We start from the raw sequence: 19,495 nt of genomic DNA, 5'->3' as shown, positions 1-19,495 counted from the left end.
ATAAGCAGCCTCACATGTCACTCAACAAGCACACAGCTGAGCGCGTCGTTATTCATTACCTCCAACTCAGAAGTGGTGGCGTGGAACTTTCCCAAGCATCCTTTCATTGATGAGGATGTTTCAATGCTGTCCCCCTTAAAGGATGAGTAAAAGTTATGTATGGTGTTAAAATTGTTATTTCCTTCGTCTTTTCTTTCTTTTCTTTTTTAATATATTTTTATTGAAGAAAGCATTTGACATGACAATGAGCGTACAGTGATGGGACATTTTGGTGATCGTTATTTTGACACAGAAAGAGCGGGTAGAAAGAGAGAGAGGCAGACAAAAGAAAGATGTTGACTTATTGACGTCGTCCTTTTTAATGTAGATTACAGATGGGGTGAAATCAAGAAAGACAGCAATAAAGAATTCCCGATTCCAATACCCAAATGTGTCTTTTTAAGTCAAGAACTGTCTCATACACATCATAGGAAACAACCTTGTGGGGTTTGAACCAGCAACCTTTGTATCTTAAATAAATATTCTAATAATTACTGCTAGAACATCACCTTCAGTGAAAACGTCCATGCTGCTGGCTGTCTTTCGCCTAGTGAAGGCTGTTTGGAATTGCCGTGAGCGAAAACAGACAGAGGAAGGTAAATGCCAACCCCGTCATTCTTTTGACTCCTGACCTTTGTTAACAGTTACTCCTAAAGCCAGTAGGAACAAAGACCTTCTGCCTGACAAAAATTAAGGGAAGGTCATCATATCTGTCATGGTGCAAATTGTGAAAATTGTTTTTTAAGGGATGTTCTCCAAAACTGAATATTTTTCCTGACAACTTGCATTAAAACTTATTTACGGCTCCCATTAATGCCGGTGATTGGAGGAATCAGTTTGGATGGTGCTGGGGAGTCACTGGAGTCATTCATGTCATTCATGTCCCTATATGGCTAAACTGTGACATCTCGTTAACAAATGTGACATCATTCATGGAGAGTGCTAGGGCGAATCCATTCACACCTCCCACTGCTATAATTTAGTTATGCAAATCAATAAATATAATTGATGTAATGTAAATTAAATTAAAACCATCCTTTGCAAATGCTGGACCCCTGAACAATGTTTGTAAAAAGTTTAGAGGCGAGTCCTTTTGGAGATGTTTGGAGATGAACTCATTCCAAATGTTTCACAACAACAGTACAGCTCTCTTCCAGTTTCTTTCCGGCAAGTCAAACCTAATATAGAAATGTAAATGACACGAAAAGCACCAGATGCAAATGCACAAGGTGCCAAGTTTGGAGGCGAGTGGAAGAAGGGTGCTTGTTGTAACTCTGAACGAACACATGCGTGCACACACATGCGCTCTCCCATTATGGTACTGGACAAAGATAAGATAAAAGATAAGCTAGAATAAAGAGAAATATTCAAGCATGCGTCAATATAGCCAAATAAGATAACAAGACCTTTTTCAGGATCGATACTTCATTACAGTATATCGGTAAGTCATTTTGATTCATGAGAGTAGAGTGATTCAATCAATTAATGTTTGATAGGGCCTGCTTAGTGCAATTAAATGTAATATTGTTAATGTACCAAACTTCATTAATAAATAAATAAATAAATAAAATTAATTATTTTATTATTCAGCCAAATCAAATTACTGCTGTTAAGCTCACTGCTTTACTCTTATTTGTCAGTTGTGGGACTTCAAACTTGTAAAATGTGTTGTTCATTTGGTGCATTTTGTTTGCTCTCTGATTCAGATGCTCTGTTTACCTCAGCTGTCATATGAAGGTAGCAGAACAAGGCATTTGTTTCAAAACATTTTTAATTTGAACTCTGTGAAGGGAAATAAAACTGATGTAATTATGGGTGTGATATTTCCATTGCCTCTGAGGACACTGTCGCCTAATGATGCCCCACAGGGGCTGTTAGCACTCATTCAAGTTTCAAGTTTATTGTCATTTGCACAGTAAAACACAGGGTCATACTGTACATTGAAATTATTTGTGAGGAGCCATCAACAGCAGCATATAGAAATTGAATTTAGTGCAAATTGTGCAATTTGTGCAAAGTACTAAGCATAAAAGAAAATGGAATAAGAGAGCAGACCAGACTAAATAACAACAGAATAAAATATATATATATACATTACCAATAAATAAATCTAAAATGGCATGAGTGCCAATGATAACGGAGTGCAAAGTCACTGATTAAGGAGCCTGATGGCCTGGGGGAAGAAGCTGTTTTTGCCTCTGCTAGTCCGTGCCCGGATGCTCCGGTAGCGTAAGGTAAACAGTCCATGTGATGGGTGGCTGTGGTCTTTGGTGATTTTCTGTGCATTTCTAAGGCATCTTGTGTGATAGATGCCTTGCACAGGGGGGAGGTTGGAGCCAATGATGCGCTCCGCTGTCTTTACCACCCTCTGGAGGGCCTTGAAGTCCTCAGCAGAGCAGCTGCCATACCAAGCAGTAAGGCAGGTAGAGAGGATGCTCTCGACGGTACATCTGTAAAAGTTGGTAGGAGTTTTAGTAGAAAAGCCAAACTTCTTGAGTCTCCTCAGGAAGTACAGGCGCTTCTGGGCAGTTTTCACTGCCGTGACAGAATGTCTAGACCAGTTGAGGTCGTCGCTGATGTGTACACCGAGGAATTTAAAATGGGAAACTCTCTCCACCTAAGCCCCGTTGATGTGAATGTTTGTTGATGATGTGTTGTTTTCCTGGCACCAGGTTGTCAAGGCACTGGCCTCCTCTCTGTAGTCGGTCTCATCGTTGTTGAAGATGAGACCCAGGATGGTGGTGTCATCAGCAAATTTAATGATGACATTAGAGCTCCTTGTGGCCATACAGTCATGTGTGAATATGGCGGGCTCCAGTGCTCAGGGTCAGTTCGGAGAAGGTGAGGTTACCCATTCTCACCACTTGGGGCCTGCCCGTCAGGAAGTCCAGGACCCAGTTGCAAAGGGAGTTGTTATGACCAAGGATCCTGAGCTTGGGGACAAGCTTGGCGGGCACAATTGTGTTGAATGCTGAGCTGTAGTCTATAAAACAGCATTCTCACGTATGTGTCCACCTTATCCAGGTGGGAGAGGGCGGTGTGTACTGTTAGGGCGATGGCGTCGTCAGTTGAATCAATGTGACTTCCGTGGCTTTATTCTTTTGAAAGCTCTCCTCACGTTGGTCGTGGTTAGGGACAGAGTGCAGTCGTCCTGGTCCTCAGCTAGCCTCACTGCAGGGGTGTAGTTGCTCGCCTCAAACCGTGCATAGAAGGTGTTGAACTCATCTGGCAGAGAGGCGGCGGGCGGGGAATCACTGCTATTCCTCCCCTTGTAGCCTTTGATGGAACGTAGTTCATACCACATGCGTCTATGGTCAGGGCTGTCAGACAGCTTGTCCCTGTAGGATCTTTTGGCATCTCTGATGGCCCTCTGAAGGTCGTATCTGGATCTCCTCAAGGCCTCCAGGTCCCCAGAGTTGTAGGCAGACGACCGTGCCAAGAGCTTAGCACAGACTTCGCCATTTACCCAGTGTTTCTGGTTGGGGAAACACCTGACAGTCACATACATTCATTTCCTTAAAGAGATTTTAGGATTTAGTTTAACCTATTGGCTAGCAGTGGGTTAACAATGACCTTCCTCACTTTTTTTTACAGTCTCCCTCTAATATTCAGAATTATAGTTTTTGTCTTTGCAGCAGTGACTGTATGTCTGCCGTTGCCAAGCGGAACTACATTCAGTTTTGTTTTGACACGTCAGCTGTAGGTGCCGGACACAGTTGCACATTGCACCCGCTACACTTCCTGTGTTGTTGTTCGCCGATGTAACCTGACTTAAGCTATACGGTAGTCTTTCTTGCTTTTCTTGCCTTTATCAAAACACCATAGAATCACCACTGTTAAATCAGAGAATAAACGTGATTACGCTCTGATTGTTTTCTTCATTGATTGATTTGTAATCCACATTCTGGTTGATTTTGGCATGCCGCTCATCTCGCTGTCACCATCCCCAGGTATGCATGCTTTGCCTCATGTCTGTTCGTCTTTTAATATTCACGCATTTCCTTCGTGTTTTCTCACAATTAACCCACTCGAAATTATTGCTGCCATTAATTTTTTGAAAGTTTCGATGTATTTCTTTCATTTTAGGATGATGGTTTGTGAGCAGTGACGCTGACATCACAGCTTATTCGTTTTATTAGTAGTTAAGTTATCTGTTGGTACTCATTGTTGTAGTTACTGTTCTGACATACAGTGATGGTGTCTCAAGGAGAGAACCAGTTAATGTGGTGTAGCTCTATGTACTTTAAGCAGAGGTGTAGACAGAATCCTGCTTCTTGTGTTATGGCTCTTACCTCCTGTGGGCTTTGGCACAGTCACCTCTCATGTTGACTTGTTGTCATGTGTGTTTAGTGCCCATTACCTTACACAGACATTGCACATTGCCCCGCCAATCTTTTCTGTATCAGGACACTGGGTACTCACTCAGGTTCACTCAATTTTAGCATATAGTATACACATACACGTACACATGCACAGACAGACTCTTTTATCATACTATAATAATACTCAAAAATTTGAGAATCTATGTAAATGAAATGAAATCATGCAATTGTAGTAAAGGTGCTTGTTGCAAAAAAAACTGCTCTCTTAATTATAGTAGGATACAATCTATTGTCTAAGTTACTAATGTTTTTCTGGATGCTTCAATGCAATACCATGAAATTCCTGTAAGCCTGGTTGTACCAATGGGGCTGAATGATGTGACTGTGAAAGAGTATAACATGTAGCCACAGCACACCTTTATGCAACATACAGAAGGTTGGGGAAGCTGGGGAAAAGTGAAATGGTTCTTGTTATATTACTGATCTCCTTGGCAACCAACTTGGTGAGTTCAGTTTAGCCTCACCCTGTTTGTGGATGTCTTTCAGCCCATTTTGTCTTTCCCTCCAGATTTCCTGAGGGCGCAGCTCTTTTGATGCCCACTGCTCCACCATGGAGTACCCAGAAGTTATCACACACAAGAACGGACGGCAGAGGAAGGTGGCAGGTGCCAACATCCCAAATGAGAACCTGAGAGACATGGACAGAGGAGAGACAAGTCTCTTTGGCCCAGAAGTAGAAGAGGAAGCAGAGGGACTTATTCAAGGGTCTGACTATGAGGACAGTATGCGTCACAGGGCCCGGCTTGGGATCCGTGGCGAGTTGGGGAACGTGTCGCTTCTTCTGTTCCTCTACGTGCTGCAGGGGATTCCTCTGGGACTGGCTGGCAGCATCCCTCTGATCCTGCAGGGGAAAAGTGTCAGCTACAAAGACCAGGCCTTCTTCAGCTTCGTCTTCTGGCCGTTTAGTCTGAAGCTTCTCTGGGCTCCGCTGGTGGACGCTCTCTACTTCAGCAGGTTTGGAAGAAGGTAAGATGAACACCTGGCTACTGTTGTTTTTGTTCATGTTTGAGTTTGGAAACTGAAGGGAGATGAAAGTGAATCCGATTATTGCTGTCAACTAAACTCAATCTTTCCCACTTTATTTGGACAGAAAGTCATGGCTGGTGCCTACTCAGTACCTGCTGGGTCTCTTCATGCTCTACCTTTCTGCTACTGTCAATTCACTGCTGGAGAGTGATACAGGACGAGGGCCGAGCATAGTAACGCTGACAGCAGTCTTCTTCATGCTGGCTTTTCTGGCAGCCACACAGGTTGGCATACATACTCTGCAAAATACACACACATTCTGGATCGTTTACTCCTCTTCTTTTTCCTCTCTGTGTCTAATCCTGCCGTGTCTCCTCCAGGACATAGCTGTGGATGGCTGGGCCTTGACTATGTTGTCCAGAGAGAATGTTGGCTATGCCTCCACATGCAACTCTGTGGGCCAGACAGCTGGATACTTCCTGGGAAATGTGCTCTTCCTGGCTCTGGAATCTGCCAACTTCTGTAACAAATACCTCAGAGCAGAGCCCAAAGACACTGGCATCGTCACCTTATCAGGTATTTCAGCTTTTCCTTTGACGAAGAATGAATATTGAACAAAGTAACAATATGAATAATTCAAATTCAACTTAATTAGCATATTGGCTGCAAAATTAAATCTTATCTCTAAACAATCTGTTCCGTTGTGGCAGACTTCTTGTTTTTTTGGGGCGTGGTGTTCCTCATTTCCACTACGCTGGTGGCCATCTTGAAAAGCGAGAACGAGCGAAAAGGAAAGAGGAGAGTCCAGGAGGAGACAAAGGGCGTCATGGAAACCTACCAATTGCTGTTCTCCATCATCAAGATGCCCACAGTGTTCACCTTCTGTGCCCTGCTTCTCACTGCAAAAGTACCTGACTGTTGTTTCATTACAATCCCAGTAGATGACCTTCAAAACATAACTTCAACATTGTCGTTAATTTTATAGTTGTTTTTAGGATTTAACCATTACCAAATGATTGATGGATAGATAGATAGATAGATAGATAGATAGATAGATAGATAGATAGATAGATAGATAGATAGATAGATAGATAGATAGATAGATAGATAGATAGATAGATAGATAGATAGATAAATATTTTTTTTGGGAAATTGAAGATTGCTGGAGAAATTCATGAAACTACAAAGTCACTGCCGTTTGTACCATAAATCCTGAATTAAAATTAGATTAGATTAAACTCTATTGTCATTGAGCAGAGTACAGGTTCAAGCCAATGAAATGCTCTGCTTTGCAGTGCATCAGGTTTATATCTTTGCTTCGTTCACACAGTTTTTCTAGCCTCCTCCTAGTTTTACCACCATCAAAATCAATGTGCTGTGGGACATTAACGTCCTTTGTCAACTACAATTTCCCCTCTGATGGTCTTTGTGGATGTGTTTGCAGGTGGGCTTCTCCGCTGCAGACGCAGTGACGGGGCTGAAGCTGGTGGAGGCCGGCGTTCCTAAAGAGCAGCTGGCTCTGCTGGCAGTGCCCATGGTGCCTCTGCAGATCCTCCTACCTCTCATTATCAGCAAGTACACTGCAGGGCCCAGACCTCTGGATATCTTTTACAGGGCCTTCCCTTTTAGGTAATCACACGCACACGCACACGCACATGCACACACGCACGCACGCACGCACGCACGCACGCACGCACGCACGCACGCACGCACGCACGCACGCACGCACGCACGCACGCACGCACGCACGCACGCACGCACGCACGCACGCACGCACACATACACACATTCACATGCACAGACGGACTTACGAATAATTGAATGAAGTGTAGGCTAACAGTAACAGTGTTGTGTGTCTGCAGGTTACTCATAGGGTTGGGATACGCTCTGTTGGTGTGGTGGACCCCCAGTGTAAAACAAGATGGGGGGTTCCCTGTCTACTACTACGCCATAGTGCTGCTCAGCTATGCAGTGCATCAGGTTTATATCTTTGCTTCATTCACACTGTTTGTTTTCTCTCTTCTAGTTTTACCATCATTTCAGCAGTTTGGCCCTGTCAGTCAGTCAGCCAGTCAGCCAGTCAGCCAGTCAGCCAGTCAGCCAGTCAGTCAGTCAGTCAGTCAGTCAGTCAGTCAGTCAGTATGTCCCAGGCGATGGCAAGTGTCTGAAATGAGCTAAATATATAAACAAATATCTATCAATCATTGTTTCATCAGTTTATGATTAGATATAAGTTAAAACGTTTGGGACTATGGATATTTTTTATTTGCTTTTTCTTCTCTAATGTCAATCTGTTTTAGATAAAAAAGGTTGAACATGAAGGAAATCTGTAAAACCTTGTCTTTCAGCTTTTATCTGTTCACTGTTGATACTAGTTGAAATGGCTTTTCCCCTGTTTTTCCCCCTAGGTGGCGCTGTACAGCATGTACGTGGCGTGCATGGCCTTCCACGCCAAGGTCAGTGACCCGCTCATCGGTGGGACCTACATGACCCTCCTGAACACCGTCACAAACCTGGGGGGGAACTGGCCCTCCACCATGGCTCTGTGGATGGTGGATCCACTGACGTCTAAGGAGTGTCAGGGAGCTTTGGCACAAAGCTGCGGCTCTGCAGAGGAGGCGGCGGTGAGCGGTGGATGAGTGTGGCCGCCCGCATGTGTGTAATTTGAGAGACGGCGTTGAGCACTAATTCCTGTTTTTGCTTCTCTTTTCTAGCTGTGCGTCACGGAGGGCGGCTTGTGCGTGACCACGTTGGACGGCTACTATGTGGAGTCGGTGGTGTGCGTTGTGATCGGCTTAGCCTGGTGGGTGTGGTTAGGGAAGAAGATGAGGCAGCTGCAGGAACAGAGCCCGGCTTCCTGGAGATGCAGATTGAACCAGTGACACCCTGTAAAGCACCAACGCCACTGACTCATATTCCACACCAAATGGCTGAATGCTGGACACGTCCATGCATATCTGCCACGCTCATCTCCGCTGTATCTCAGACTTTCTCACTTCTGTCACCTTGAACTACGTAAAAACAAAGACGTACGTCGTTGTCATTTGCTGTGGAGGTAAAATGTCCTTCTCACCATAACTCAATGTCTCTTCAACATCTGTTACAGTGGTAGTATCACATTCTCTGCTGCTAAAAACACATAACCAAACCAGAGCTGGGCCAAGTAGCATTTGGAATTATTCTTATTTACCCTGATATTCTATAAGGATACAAAAGGGAAGAGGCGGCCATACTTCTGCAAAAATATGTTCTAATGCCTTTGAAATCAATCCATTCCCCTATTTAAGATCATTCAACCCGTCATTAAGAATATATTTCATTGCTATTTGACTCAGATAACTTAACTTTGTTTTGTCATTTTTGTGCCTTGTTAGATTGTCACAGTTTCTAGACTTTGATGATTTCTTACTACAGTAATTCAAAGCTGCCCATACCTTAGCTGTAGTGCAAGGAAGATGACTTCTAAAGATGCAAGCGTTGAACCCATGACTCCACCATGTGTAACACGCGAATGTAACGTAGTTCGCGAGATGACTCAAAATGTCACGACTTGAATTAGTTTCACTTCCAACATCCAGACAGTGAAGCCGCCGCGCGAGTTCACATTCCTCACCAAGAAGTGAATGAACACTGTGTTTTTACGCACAATCCCATTATTATCAACAGTTTCAATGTTGACGGAATTTGTATTCTCTCGTGTCCGGAATACAAACTGTTTTTCTGACCATGGTAGTTTCAAAGTCACCTACAAGATGGAAACGTAATGCTTTCCAAAAGATCTTTACTTGTGTTAGTGTTGTTCCTCTTATTTCCAAAATTGAGCCTAAGGACCGGAATTGTCCGTGTGTGTTGTATCGCTGTCAAAATCTGATTGGGTACTTCATTCACAGGGCAATGATTAAAAAAGGAACTATATAATTTGATGCATCATTTTTTGTAATACAATGTTTGATTTACTTGGCATTTAAGGTCCAATGTTTGATTTGCTCAGCGTTTAATTAAAGGGACGGGATGTAATATAATTCCAACATTCTGCTCATCGGTGAAATGGCACAGCAGCCCGTTTCATCGCCCACACTTGCTTTTGCCAGGCCCCAGTGGAGTCTGGGTAATATATTCCAATAATTTACAGGCCTGCTTCTATTTGGCCACTCTATGCCAGTATCAACACATACCGGTACTTATTTATTTGTGCGACAATTAATCGCTAATTCCAATATATTACCAGTTAAAAAGCCTGTCAAAATTTTTTTCCAGATCCTTTGGCAGATCATTAACACCAGCTAAAGTGAGGGGCAGCCAGTTTGCGTGTGTTTAGTTTATCTCCTTGGCAGAGAAGCAGTCATCTTGTGCAGCCTGATAGTCTCACTGGCTGTTAAATAGGTGGTATAGCAAGCAGCCTTGATCCTAAGCCAATCAAATAAATAAGCAAAGACCTGGTATATGTATTGAATATTGTACATATGATTGAATTTTACAGTATTTTACCCTAAAGCCAGCATTGAAACTCCCAACAACTCTGTTAAATTCAACATGGAGGCACACAGTCGGGGGCTGGATCAGGGTCTGAACTGGGTTCTGGCTTCATGCACAAACAATGTCAAACATTGGTGGATCATTTTGATTTTGTTATCTAAGAACTTGGCATTGTTGTGACGTTTAATGGCCTGTTCACGTTCATTTGTGCCTGTACATGTTTGTAATAGGGAAAGGCCTAGATCTGACAGCCGTTCTACAATTAATGGGGCACTTCTTCTGTTGTTTTGATTTGTTTGTAGTTTGTGATGCTGATGGTTAATTTCTGCAACATTTTGGGTATTTTGGTGAATATACATTTATTTTAATCCTGTCTGCTAAACTGGTAAATGCTACATAAATATTCATTCCTCATGTTTATCTCACAGTGACCTCATGACAATGTTCACTTTTTTTCTAGTTAGTGAGTTTTTGTTACCAATGTTTGAATCAAACCCCAAATTGCTTTATAAGGATAGAACAGGGTGACAGTACAGTGAGGAAGTGAAATATATTAGCAGCTATGCTGTATGTTCTGATGGGTTATTGATGACATTTAAAGCAACTCTTTTACTCTGTATATAATAAAATATGCACAAAAGTTTGGATTGATGTCTCTGTTGTGTTATGTGAATAAACAGTATGTAGATTATGCTCTTACACAAAACACACCATGCATTCTATGTATTTTTCAGTTTTATTATAATTTGTCTTGTCTTTCGGGAATTCTAAAAGTTCCCTCCTAAACAAGTGAATGTCGCAGAAGGATGCATATGTTGCCCCAACTCCAGACAGTATTCAGATCAACTTACAACACACCACCACCTCCATGATAACATCACTCCAGAGGTCAGATGGGGGTCACGACGCGTGCCAACCACCACTGTGACGGGGGGCTTCATTTAGCCCAACGTCCAGTAGGAAGCCAGAGGGGGGCACAAAGCAGCACCAACTCAGATCGGTTTGATGGTTTGGGGCGAAAAAGGTGAATCACACTGAACTGAAGGATGGAGCCCACACCAAAAAAAGCCATTCCAGAAGTCATCCACAACACACCAACACTGACAGAATATAAAAGTCAAGATCTGTTATTTAGGATCTCCTCAAGTCATTATTGAGTTATTTAAGCATTTGTTGATGCGTCTGTTTTGTGACACATCAGAAGACTTTGTAAAGTCATATTCAGTACCACAACTACGTCTTATCAGCTGCTCCCAATGATATCTTTGATCTTTGTCAAATAAAGAGATTCATAGCTTAGCATTTTAAACAGAACTCTCAACATCTGTCAGTGGAAGCAATTTCCTTACCGGCATTCATTCATGTAGCGCAAAGTACTTTGGACGTTGTCTTGTACAGTAGACTGACTGCATGTTAGTGTAAATCGCTTGCATACAGTAAACCGATGATACATTATCGCCTTTGCTTTCCTGGGATGAGACCGTCATACAAAGGTAGAAGTCCCCCTAAGGAATTTCCAATCCTACGCGTCCAGTTCAGCGACAGGGGTCAAGAATCAGAGGACAAAGGTGATGAGTAGCACTTAACTGCAGCACACTGGAGTCTGAGACCCATGCACACGCTCAAGGTCAAAGGTCACAGCAAATGTTGCGTGCCGATTTTTCAATTCTTGTTGTCTCTAGCATCTGTATCTTTTTGCCTTCTTTCTTAAAAAAAATATCAACAAAGGAAAAAAGAAAAAGAAAAAAGAGTCAAGAAGTGGCTCGGTGGGTCATAGGTTCATACGCAGATGTTCAGGGCGTTTGGCCATGACCGGGTAGGTTTGCTGCTTCATCTGTGCCAGGTTGACCCCGGTGGGCTGACGGATGGGGAGGGGGGCCGAGGCCTCCGAGTTGGTTGATACGTCCATCTGCTCTGGGGTGGACAGTTCCATGGCCTGGTCCTGAGGAGACTGGAGGACACTTGGTCCCCCTCCGCCAGCCAGAAGAAGGGGGCTCCGGGCCCAACAATCCCCACCTGAGAACTTGACTGGGCTGGAGGAATCAAAAGGAAGGAGGAGGAAGGAGGGATTTTAGAACAACGCTCTTCAAAGAATTCAGCCATTGTGTCCAGAGCTGACACTTCTGGATTCCATCTACTAAGATGTCTGGGATTTGGGATTCATGGATCTCTGCCAGACGGCCACTTTCACCACAGACATCAGTCATAAATATTTCACATCATATTTGCTCTCACTTTCGACGCAAAAATCAAAACATACAACACAATAATACATAATTGATCAAATAAATAAAAGAATGTGCTATTTCATCCATAGTGTGGGAGCTTTCTGTGGAGCAGAGAGGCACAATTCTGTTTACACAATTAACAATTCTTTTAAAACCCAGCAGAGGGCAGTCATCCACGTCACAAGACAAGTTTGTGAGGAGTCCGACGAAGCCGCCTCACATACCTGAGCGGTGTCCTCGGGCTGCCCATAATCCGCCGAGGGGAACGGATTTTTGGCTCGAACGAAAACTTTTCTTTGATGTTTTCCAGGACTGAAGGAGCGACGTATGTGAAACCCTACAGGAAGCACAGGAAAAGGTCCGCACAGTCACGTCAGAGCGATGGAGAACCAAGTATTCCTGATTATGATGAAGCAATGTGATCCCCATTTAACTGTTGCAGCTTTAACTCGCATGTCCAAGTTGTGTTATTATTTTAACACCAAGCAACTGTGAGAGAAGACTTGTCATCATGAAAGTGCCTCGAGATTACTTTTGTTGTGATTATGAAGATATGAATAAAAGTGTGATATGTTTTGGTATATGCCATGATCTGTTTGTCTAACACATCTAATCTAAGTAACATATAAAACAAACTAAATAATGAGTTTCGTAATGTGAAAATCTCCACTTTGTTTTCTTTGGCGATAGAGATACTTCAGAAGTTTCACCAGGTTGTCAGACTCAGACGCAATGCAACACATGAAAGCCACAGGAGACATTACCAGGAAGGCTTGATTGGCGCTCTCACTAAGAGTGGAGTCATCCGGGCTGTCGACTGGTGTCTGACTGGTGAACTTTGAGTCAAACTGACTCACGTCTTCGGCTGATTGCTGCAAAGACGGGAGAGGGAAGACAAACACAGGTGAGGCAACACGAGACGGTGTAGACGTGTCAACTAACGAGACGCCGATCTGAAATGGGAGAAGCCCGTCGGCTCGGTTACTCAAATCTAATCGGCTGATTGAATCGTGGCAAGTGGGTAAAAAAGGAGAAGGCCCTGCTCCTCTGCTACTCACCAGAAAAGGCTTGAACGGCGGCTCCACTTTCCGGGCCAGTAAGTCCTCCCAGTTGATGTGTCGAAAGAAGGGATGAGTCTATGGAACAACAGATTGCCATGAACGACTATATATGTATTTGGGGCTCAAATGTCACTTCTCCACTTCAACTTCTTCCAATATGAGAGTGAAAGCGTCAGCAAAAGAGTGTTTAGTTTTTCAAAGGCATATCACCGCCAGGCCTAAAACGTTTCAGCTTCGGGGAGTTGACCTTTGGCGTCTAACAGAGAGGCAGTATATCATGTGTGGAGTGTTCTGTCTATTCCTCCTCCTACATGTTCTCACCTGCACTTCTGTGGCGTCTCCCGCTCCCGCTCCTAGCCGCGACGAGGCGTTTCTCTTCAGCAGCTGCAGGCAAATGTTAAAAGCACAACTTCAGAACAATTCCACATTCATTTCCAAGCACAAGTGCTGGTTGAACCGGAGCGGCGAAAGCAAACAGCGGATACCCGTTTGAGGAGATCTCTGGCTTCTTGTGTGAGGTAGGGCGGGAGGTTGAGCTTGCACTTCAAGATCTTGTCGATGGTCTTTTTTCGGTTTTCCCCGGTGAACGGAGGCTAGGGTGCAAGAACAGAGAAGAGAAAGCTCATTTCAACCATATATCTAGCTGAGGAGTAAACATTAAAAATGTATTATAGCGTGACAAGATCTGAGTGAGAAGCGGCGGTTACGTTCGACTCACCGCTCCTGTGAGCATGTCGTACATCAGAGCGCCCAAACTCCACCAATCCACTGCTCTGTTGTGTCCACTCCTCATCAGGATCTCTGGGGCCCTGTTACCATGGAGTCCAGTGATGAAAACGAGTCAAGACTGAAGAGAATGTGCTGGAAGGAGTAATACTACTACTGAATACTTGCATGTATTCTATGGTTCCGCAGAAAGTGTGGGTGACTGTGCCGTCATGGATCGACTCCTTGCACAGTCCAAAGTCTGTCAGCTTTACATGACCTGAGAGGGGAAGGAGACACAGGCAGACACGTTTAGAATGCTCACGTCACCTTGTAGTGCAGAAACAGAACAATCATAACGCAGAGACAACTGGTGTTTTGTTGAATGATAGTAGTTTTTGGATACGCGCCCGAGAGGTCACATTGTACATATACGCTGACCACATCCTCCTTCTTCCCGCACCTTGGCTGTTGAGCATGATGTTCTCAGGCTTCAGGTCTCTGTAGATGATGCCCTTCTGGTGCAGGTGGCCCAGAGCCATGGAGATCTCAGCCAGGTAGAAACTACACATGGAAATAAAAGAAATCTATTCACAGCATACATCAAATTCATCCCATAAGTGGATAGAATTGTTTTGCCAATTATTTGAAACATATCCCGTTATTATTAACACACACAAATTTCTTTTGCAACTTTTGGTGAGGATTCCTCAAAACCGGGCATGAAAGAGTCTAAATTTTGTTCATTTTTTGCATTATGTAAGAGTTCTGGCAGTACCACGAGTGAACAAATACGGAGAGTAAAACTGGATCAGGTTTTAGTGCTAATATGAGCCAATATGAATCTAACTCTAACATCTTTCCCCCCCACCTGAGCTGCGAATCTGAACGCATCACATTTCCTCATCACATTCATTTAACCCTTTTATTTCCCCCTACCTGGTGATGTCAAAACAAACATTACTGACCAGGCTGTGTCCTCCATGAAGATCCCCTCCCTCTCCAGCTGCATGAAAAGCTCTCCTCCTGCACAGACGACACACACACACGTTAAGCTGTATGATTATGCAGTTAACACACACACACACACACACACACACACACACACACACACACACACACACACACACACACACACACACACACACACACACACACACACACACACACACACACACACACACACACACACACACACACACACACACACACAACACACACAAAATCACACCCTGCACCCCCTAACGTCTGAGATTAGCCCTGCTGAAGTATCACTGAGGAAGTCACTGGATCCCTACCATCTCCAAATATAGTTGAATGTCTCTGACCGCCGTGAGTGTGAGGTGAGCGCAGTGCCCGATTCAACCACTTTCCCCTGTCAGTCTGTGAGTGTCTGACTGTTTCCTTTCTGTTTCTCACTACGAACAAAGTGTGCACTCCACATGCTGCGTTAACACAAATCTACCACTCAGCTCGTCTATGTTTGGAGTTACAGTGACGCTGAAATCGAAAAGGCAAGGCAGCTTTATTTATACAGCACATTTCATACACGAGGGAGACTCAATGTGCTTCATGTGCTAAAGGGCAGAGTGGAACCTCAGGAGACAGAGGAGTGGTGGAAAGAATGGCTGGCCATTCTGCAAAGTCTGTGGTTTGCCACGAATGTGTGTGTGTGTGTGTGTGTGTGTGTGTGTGTGTGTGTGTGTGTGTGTGTGTGACAGGCAGGAAGAAATATAGATGGGAGTGTGTGAATGAAACAGTAAGACAAGAGAGATACTGCAGGGTTGTTGAGTCTGTGTCCTTAAATCATTCAGTCTCTCTACTGTTTAGACTGTAAATGAGAGGGTCAACTAACACGACTGCAATTGCTACGAACACGTATGTATGTGTATGCATCATCGTGTATGTGTGTGTGCGTGTGTGTCCACTGCCTTCTACTGACCGCTCAGATATTCCAGGATGAGGTAGAGCTTTCCTCCCGTCTGGAAGGCGTAGATGAGATCCACGATGAACGGGTGTTTCACCTCTTCCAGAATGTTCCTCTCTGCCTTGGTATGGGCCGTGTCCTTCGCGTTGCGCACAATCATCGCCTGGCGCCCCCGAAGCAAAGAGACACATCTTTATTTACGGGCAGTGACATGAAACAGGCCTCCAACAACAGACACAAAAAACCTGAGGTCCACACCGATCGTTACATTGGTGTTTTCATTTGTGTTCTATAAAGACTACCTGACATCTTGACCCAGCTGAGATGATGGTATAGAGTTTGAACAGAGGCATCTATATCAAATACTTTGGCTTGGATTGTTTGGCATTGATAATATTGGATTCTGAAAGTCTCCGGTCATCCACACTCTCCTGCTGCTGTTTACCTTAGCTAACCTCTGATGCTGGACACCTAAAGAGCAGCACTGTTGCCTCAACTCTTGAGTGTTTGGTGTGACTACATTACAATATTTACTTTAAGCGTTGGAAAAAGGAACTCATCCGCCTTCACCATACGTGTGAAACATATTGAGAGATGTATAAATGATACTATTCAATTATGGCCCGGTTATGAGTTATATTCACGCAGCTTGTTCAGGTCCTTCTCACTCACCAACTGTGCTTATGCTTCCTCTACTGGGCTGCCAAGAAGGTGAGGGTGAGACATAAGGGGTTCAAAACATATTTGAATCCACTGCCATTTCATTTGATGAGCATTCTTAAATTCTACTGGCTGTTATTCCTGTGTGATTATTCAGCATCTACCCCAAAGCCACAGACTATTACCAAGGCAGTATTTTGCAGAAACGCGTGCCACGTAAGAAGCTTGCCTGGGTTAAACCTGGCAGGTCTGCAATGTGTCACCGGGGTCATTTTAGCCAATGGAGCAGAAGCAGTGTGAATATCAAGCAGAATCTAACGGGCTGAGACGGAGTATTTCAAGTGCCAAGGCTGCAGCAGAGCAGTTCAGATGGCAAAGTCCCAGCTAGTGGTGAAATTTTACCCCGCCACCAAGGACGGCCAATATTTGCAGACGGAAGCAACATAGCGCTTTAAATTTGCAATTACAGGCAAGTTACTATGTTTTCGTAGGTAGGAACTCAAATGGGTGAAACGATGCTTGCGCGTGCCTGGACTAGGACATATATCAAGGACATAACGAAGACATAGGAGGAATGTTGCCTGGGGGAATTTTAAATACCTTTTTTAAAACTTTCATGGCAAAGATTTTTCCAGGGGCAGCTCCCATAACTTTTCGGACTTGAAAAACCTGCAAGAATTGAAATGGATTGATGCAATTAATCAACATCATTTGGAACATTATTATTATTATGTCACATTATAGCAAAACCTCATCAACAAATTACATATTATTAGCACATTTTAAACTCATTTTTGTTCAAACATACAATGAAGAGTCAACCTATATACTGTATGAGGCGTTCATGGGTACCATAAGTACCTTTCCATAACCACCTTTCCCCAGCACCCGCAGCAGCTCAAAGCACTCCGGCTTAATGTTTTCTGTCCCTTGATTGACATTGTCCTCCGATATCTCAATCTTCTCGCAGTCGTCCATGTTGCTGCATTAAAACATTCAAGGCATCACATCTAATATTTGAAACACACATCCATAATGTCAATGCACACAAACTCAAAGGCACTTAGTCGGTACTTACAACTCAAACCCACTGCACTGGTCCATGATCTCATTGATTTGAGCCTGGAGGAAAGAGAAGGACAAATCATCAAGTGCGTTTTGTTTTGGGTGATGATGATGATGATGATGATGTTGTTGTTTCCTCTTCTGTTTATTGACGCTTTAGAACATATTAATTATTTTGTCTCTCCTGTGTTGGGTTGAAAACTTTTTTATCATAACATGCACAGATGCATAACAAGTTACCTGCTGTAAAAGTAGCTGTGAATTAATAAATTATGCTTACACAAACCTAAAAGACATTTAAAGATAATTACAGTCTGAGATGTCATCATATTCCTACTAAACATGATATATTAATATAAATGTCAATGGATATATTCTATTGTGAAACACATTTTTTGATCGTTGTGTGTTTTAATTTAACTGTTTACAACCACGGGCGCTATGATGCAATAGTTACCCAATGCGTGTCACAACATGAGCGTCAACGTGGTGCAAAAATATGAACAACATTTAACAATATTGATTTCTTTATACGTCCAATCATTGTAGTATTTTCATGACAACAGTTTATTATTTTGTTATAGGACATCTGAAGTTTAGTCATGTGTGAAGATGCCGTTACACACATGAAAACAGAGTGTAAATTAGCTTTAATGTTATACTGGTGGATTGTGGACACACACACACACACACACACCGCCTTCAGGTCCACAGTCCCACTCTACGACTGTCCTGCCAAAATAAACTGTTGCACTGAGCCACATTTGTCTCTGCAGCACCTGTGGCCACGAAGTGCGGACAGCCCGGGTCCAACATGACAGCGAGAGTTCCGAACCGTGGACACGTTCAAACAAACGCTCCTCAACGGACAAGCATGGCGTTAATAGGGACATAAACAAAAAAGTGACAGCTCTCTCGCAGCTGTCATGCTAACAGCGTTAGCATTTGCGGCTGCTCGTCTAAACGGGCCTGCCAGCTACGGCTGCAGGCTAACAAGCTAGGTGGCTAGTGAGTGTGTAGCATGGCCAAGTGGAGCAACTCCTGCTCTGTTTCGCGTATTTAAAGTACCTCCTCGATCTCATCGTCGGAGACATTCTCTTCCGGCTGATCCAGATCTATGTCAAACACTCCTGCCATGGCAGCGCTTCGCTCCGATCGCTCCGTGTCACGCCGTAAGAATAGCGGGCGTCCCCCACCTCATGGACAAACACACACCGCCGCCATAACCGGCTACTACACTGAGCATGCGCAGTGCGTCGCTCAGCGAAAGAGGCGGTAACCCGAGCTCTTGTTTTAACAAAGAACACAAATAATAGAGGTTCTTCAATGTTATTTATTTCAGACAGTCTCTTATATGTATTTATTCATTTAGAAATCAATGGAATGTTTCGAAGATGTGATTTAGGATAGTTAAACACATGTAGCTATACCTATAAAATGATAAACAAAGATAAGATTTGTGATCCACACGAATGTAAACAAAAGGGTTCAAGCCATTAAAGAATTAGAAGTCAATCATAAGTCAAACTTTTTAATTTTGCTAGAATCAAATTGATATTTTTTGATTGACCCCTTTCTTTTTTTAAAGTTCCTTTTGCTATATAGTAAGCTATTACTTAGTGAGGGAGTTCTGGTCAAGATTTCAGCAAGAAATGTGAAGAAGATGCTGATGATTGCATAGACTTCTCTGTGTGTTTAATATTAAAATTAGGCCATTACATAACATTAATAAATGACTCACTATTACCCCAGGTTAAGTTTGAACAGGAGACAGACTGACCGTGACTTTCACTATCTCAGTCCTTATTGGTGCTTTCACCGTTCTCTGCCTGCCTCTACCATTTTAACCTGCCACGTGTTTTGTGTGTTTCACCTTTGTTTGTTCAAATGCAGCTGCCTTTTTTATCCTCTCTGTGTCTGTGAGTCATTGTATTTGTCAAAACCTGGCTTTGAAGAGAGAACACCAGGCCCAGGTGCTTCCTACTT

At 43.5% G+C, this 19,495-nt stretch overlaps 2 protein-coding genes across 4 annotated transcripts; one reads left to right on the top strand and one right to left on the bottom strand.

The window, feature by feature from the left end:
• Positions 1-3,735: 3,735 nt before the first annotated feature.
• On the top strand, positions 3,736-10,083 carry slc33a1 (solute carrier family 33 member 1). 2 transcript variants are annotated; one of them, XM_076145427.1, is made up of 10 exons: positions 3,736-3,822; positions 4,930-5,387; positions 5,512-5,671; positions 5,768-5,963; positions 6,098-6,294; positions 6,832-7,016; positions 7,250-7,367; positions 7,796-8,011; positions 8,102-8,968; positions 9,008-10,083. In XM_076145427.1, the coding sequence occupies exons 2-9, from the start codon at positions 4,972-4,974 to the stop codon at positions 8,267-8,269; spliced, it is 1,656 nt and encodes a 551-aa protein (XP_076001542.1). In that variant the 5' UTR covers positions 3,736-3,822; positions 4,930-4,971; the 3' UTR covers positions 8,270-8,968; positions 9,008-10,083. The 2 variants fall into 2 exon arrangements, with proteins under 2 accessions (XP_076001542.1, XP_076001533.1); XM_076145418.1 differs by having other exon boundaries at positions 3,762-3,989.
• Positions 10,084-10,343: 260 nt separating this feature from the next.
• Positions 10,344-18,761, bottom strand: rps6kb1b (ribosomal protein S6 kinase b, polypeptide 1b). 2 transcript variants are annotated; one of them, XM_076145438.1, is made up of 15 exons: positions 18,578-18,761; positions 17,523-17,566; positions 17,306-17,426; positions 17,045-17,113; positions 15,800-15,947; positions 14,826-14,883; positions 14,321-14,421; positions 14,047-14,137; positions 13,871-13,961; positions 13,638-13,745; positions 13,474-13,536; positions 13,150-13,227; positions 12,856-12,963; positions 12,316-12,428; positions 10,344-11,896 (listed from the first exon to the last, which is right to left on the bottom strand). In XM_076145438.1, the coding sequence occupies exons 1-15, from the start codon at positions 18,644-18,646 to the stop codon at positions 11,635-11,637; spliced, it is 1,524 nt and encodes a 507-aa protein (XP_076001553.1). In that variant the 5' UTR covers positions 18,647-18,761; the 3' UTR covers positions 10,344-11,634. The 2 variants fall into 2 exon arrangements, with proteins under 2 accessions (XP_076001553.1, XP_076001563.1); XM_076145448.1 differs by lacking the exons at positions 10,344-11,896; positions 12,316-12,428; positions 12,856-12,963 and adding an exon at positions 13,068-13,097.
• Between the last annotated feature and the right edge of the window lie 734 nt (positions 18,762-19,495).

The sequence above is a fragment of the Genypterus blacodes genome, unplaced genomic scaffold, assembly GCF_046128005.1.
Source record: "Genypterus blacodes isolate CSIRO-AG114 ecotype Tasmania unplaced genomic scaffold, CSIRO-AGI_Gbla_v1 ptg000003l_1, whole genome shotgun sequence".
NCBI classification, from domain to species: Eukaryota; Metazoa; Chordata; class Actinopteri; order Ophidiiformes; family Ophidiidae; genus Genypterus; species Genypterus blacodes.
Note: the sequence above shows the minus strand (reverse complement) of the source record. Positions and strands in the feature narration are given on the sequence as shown.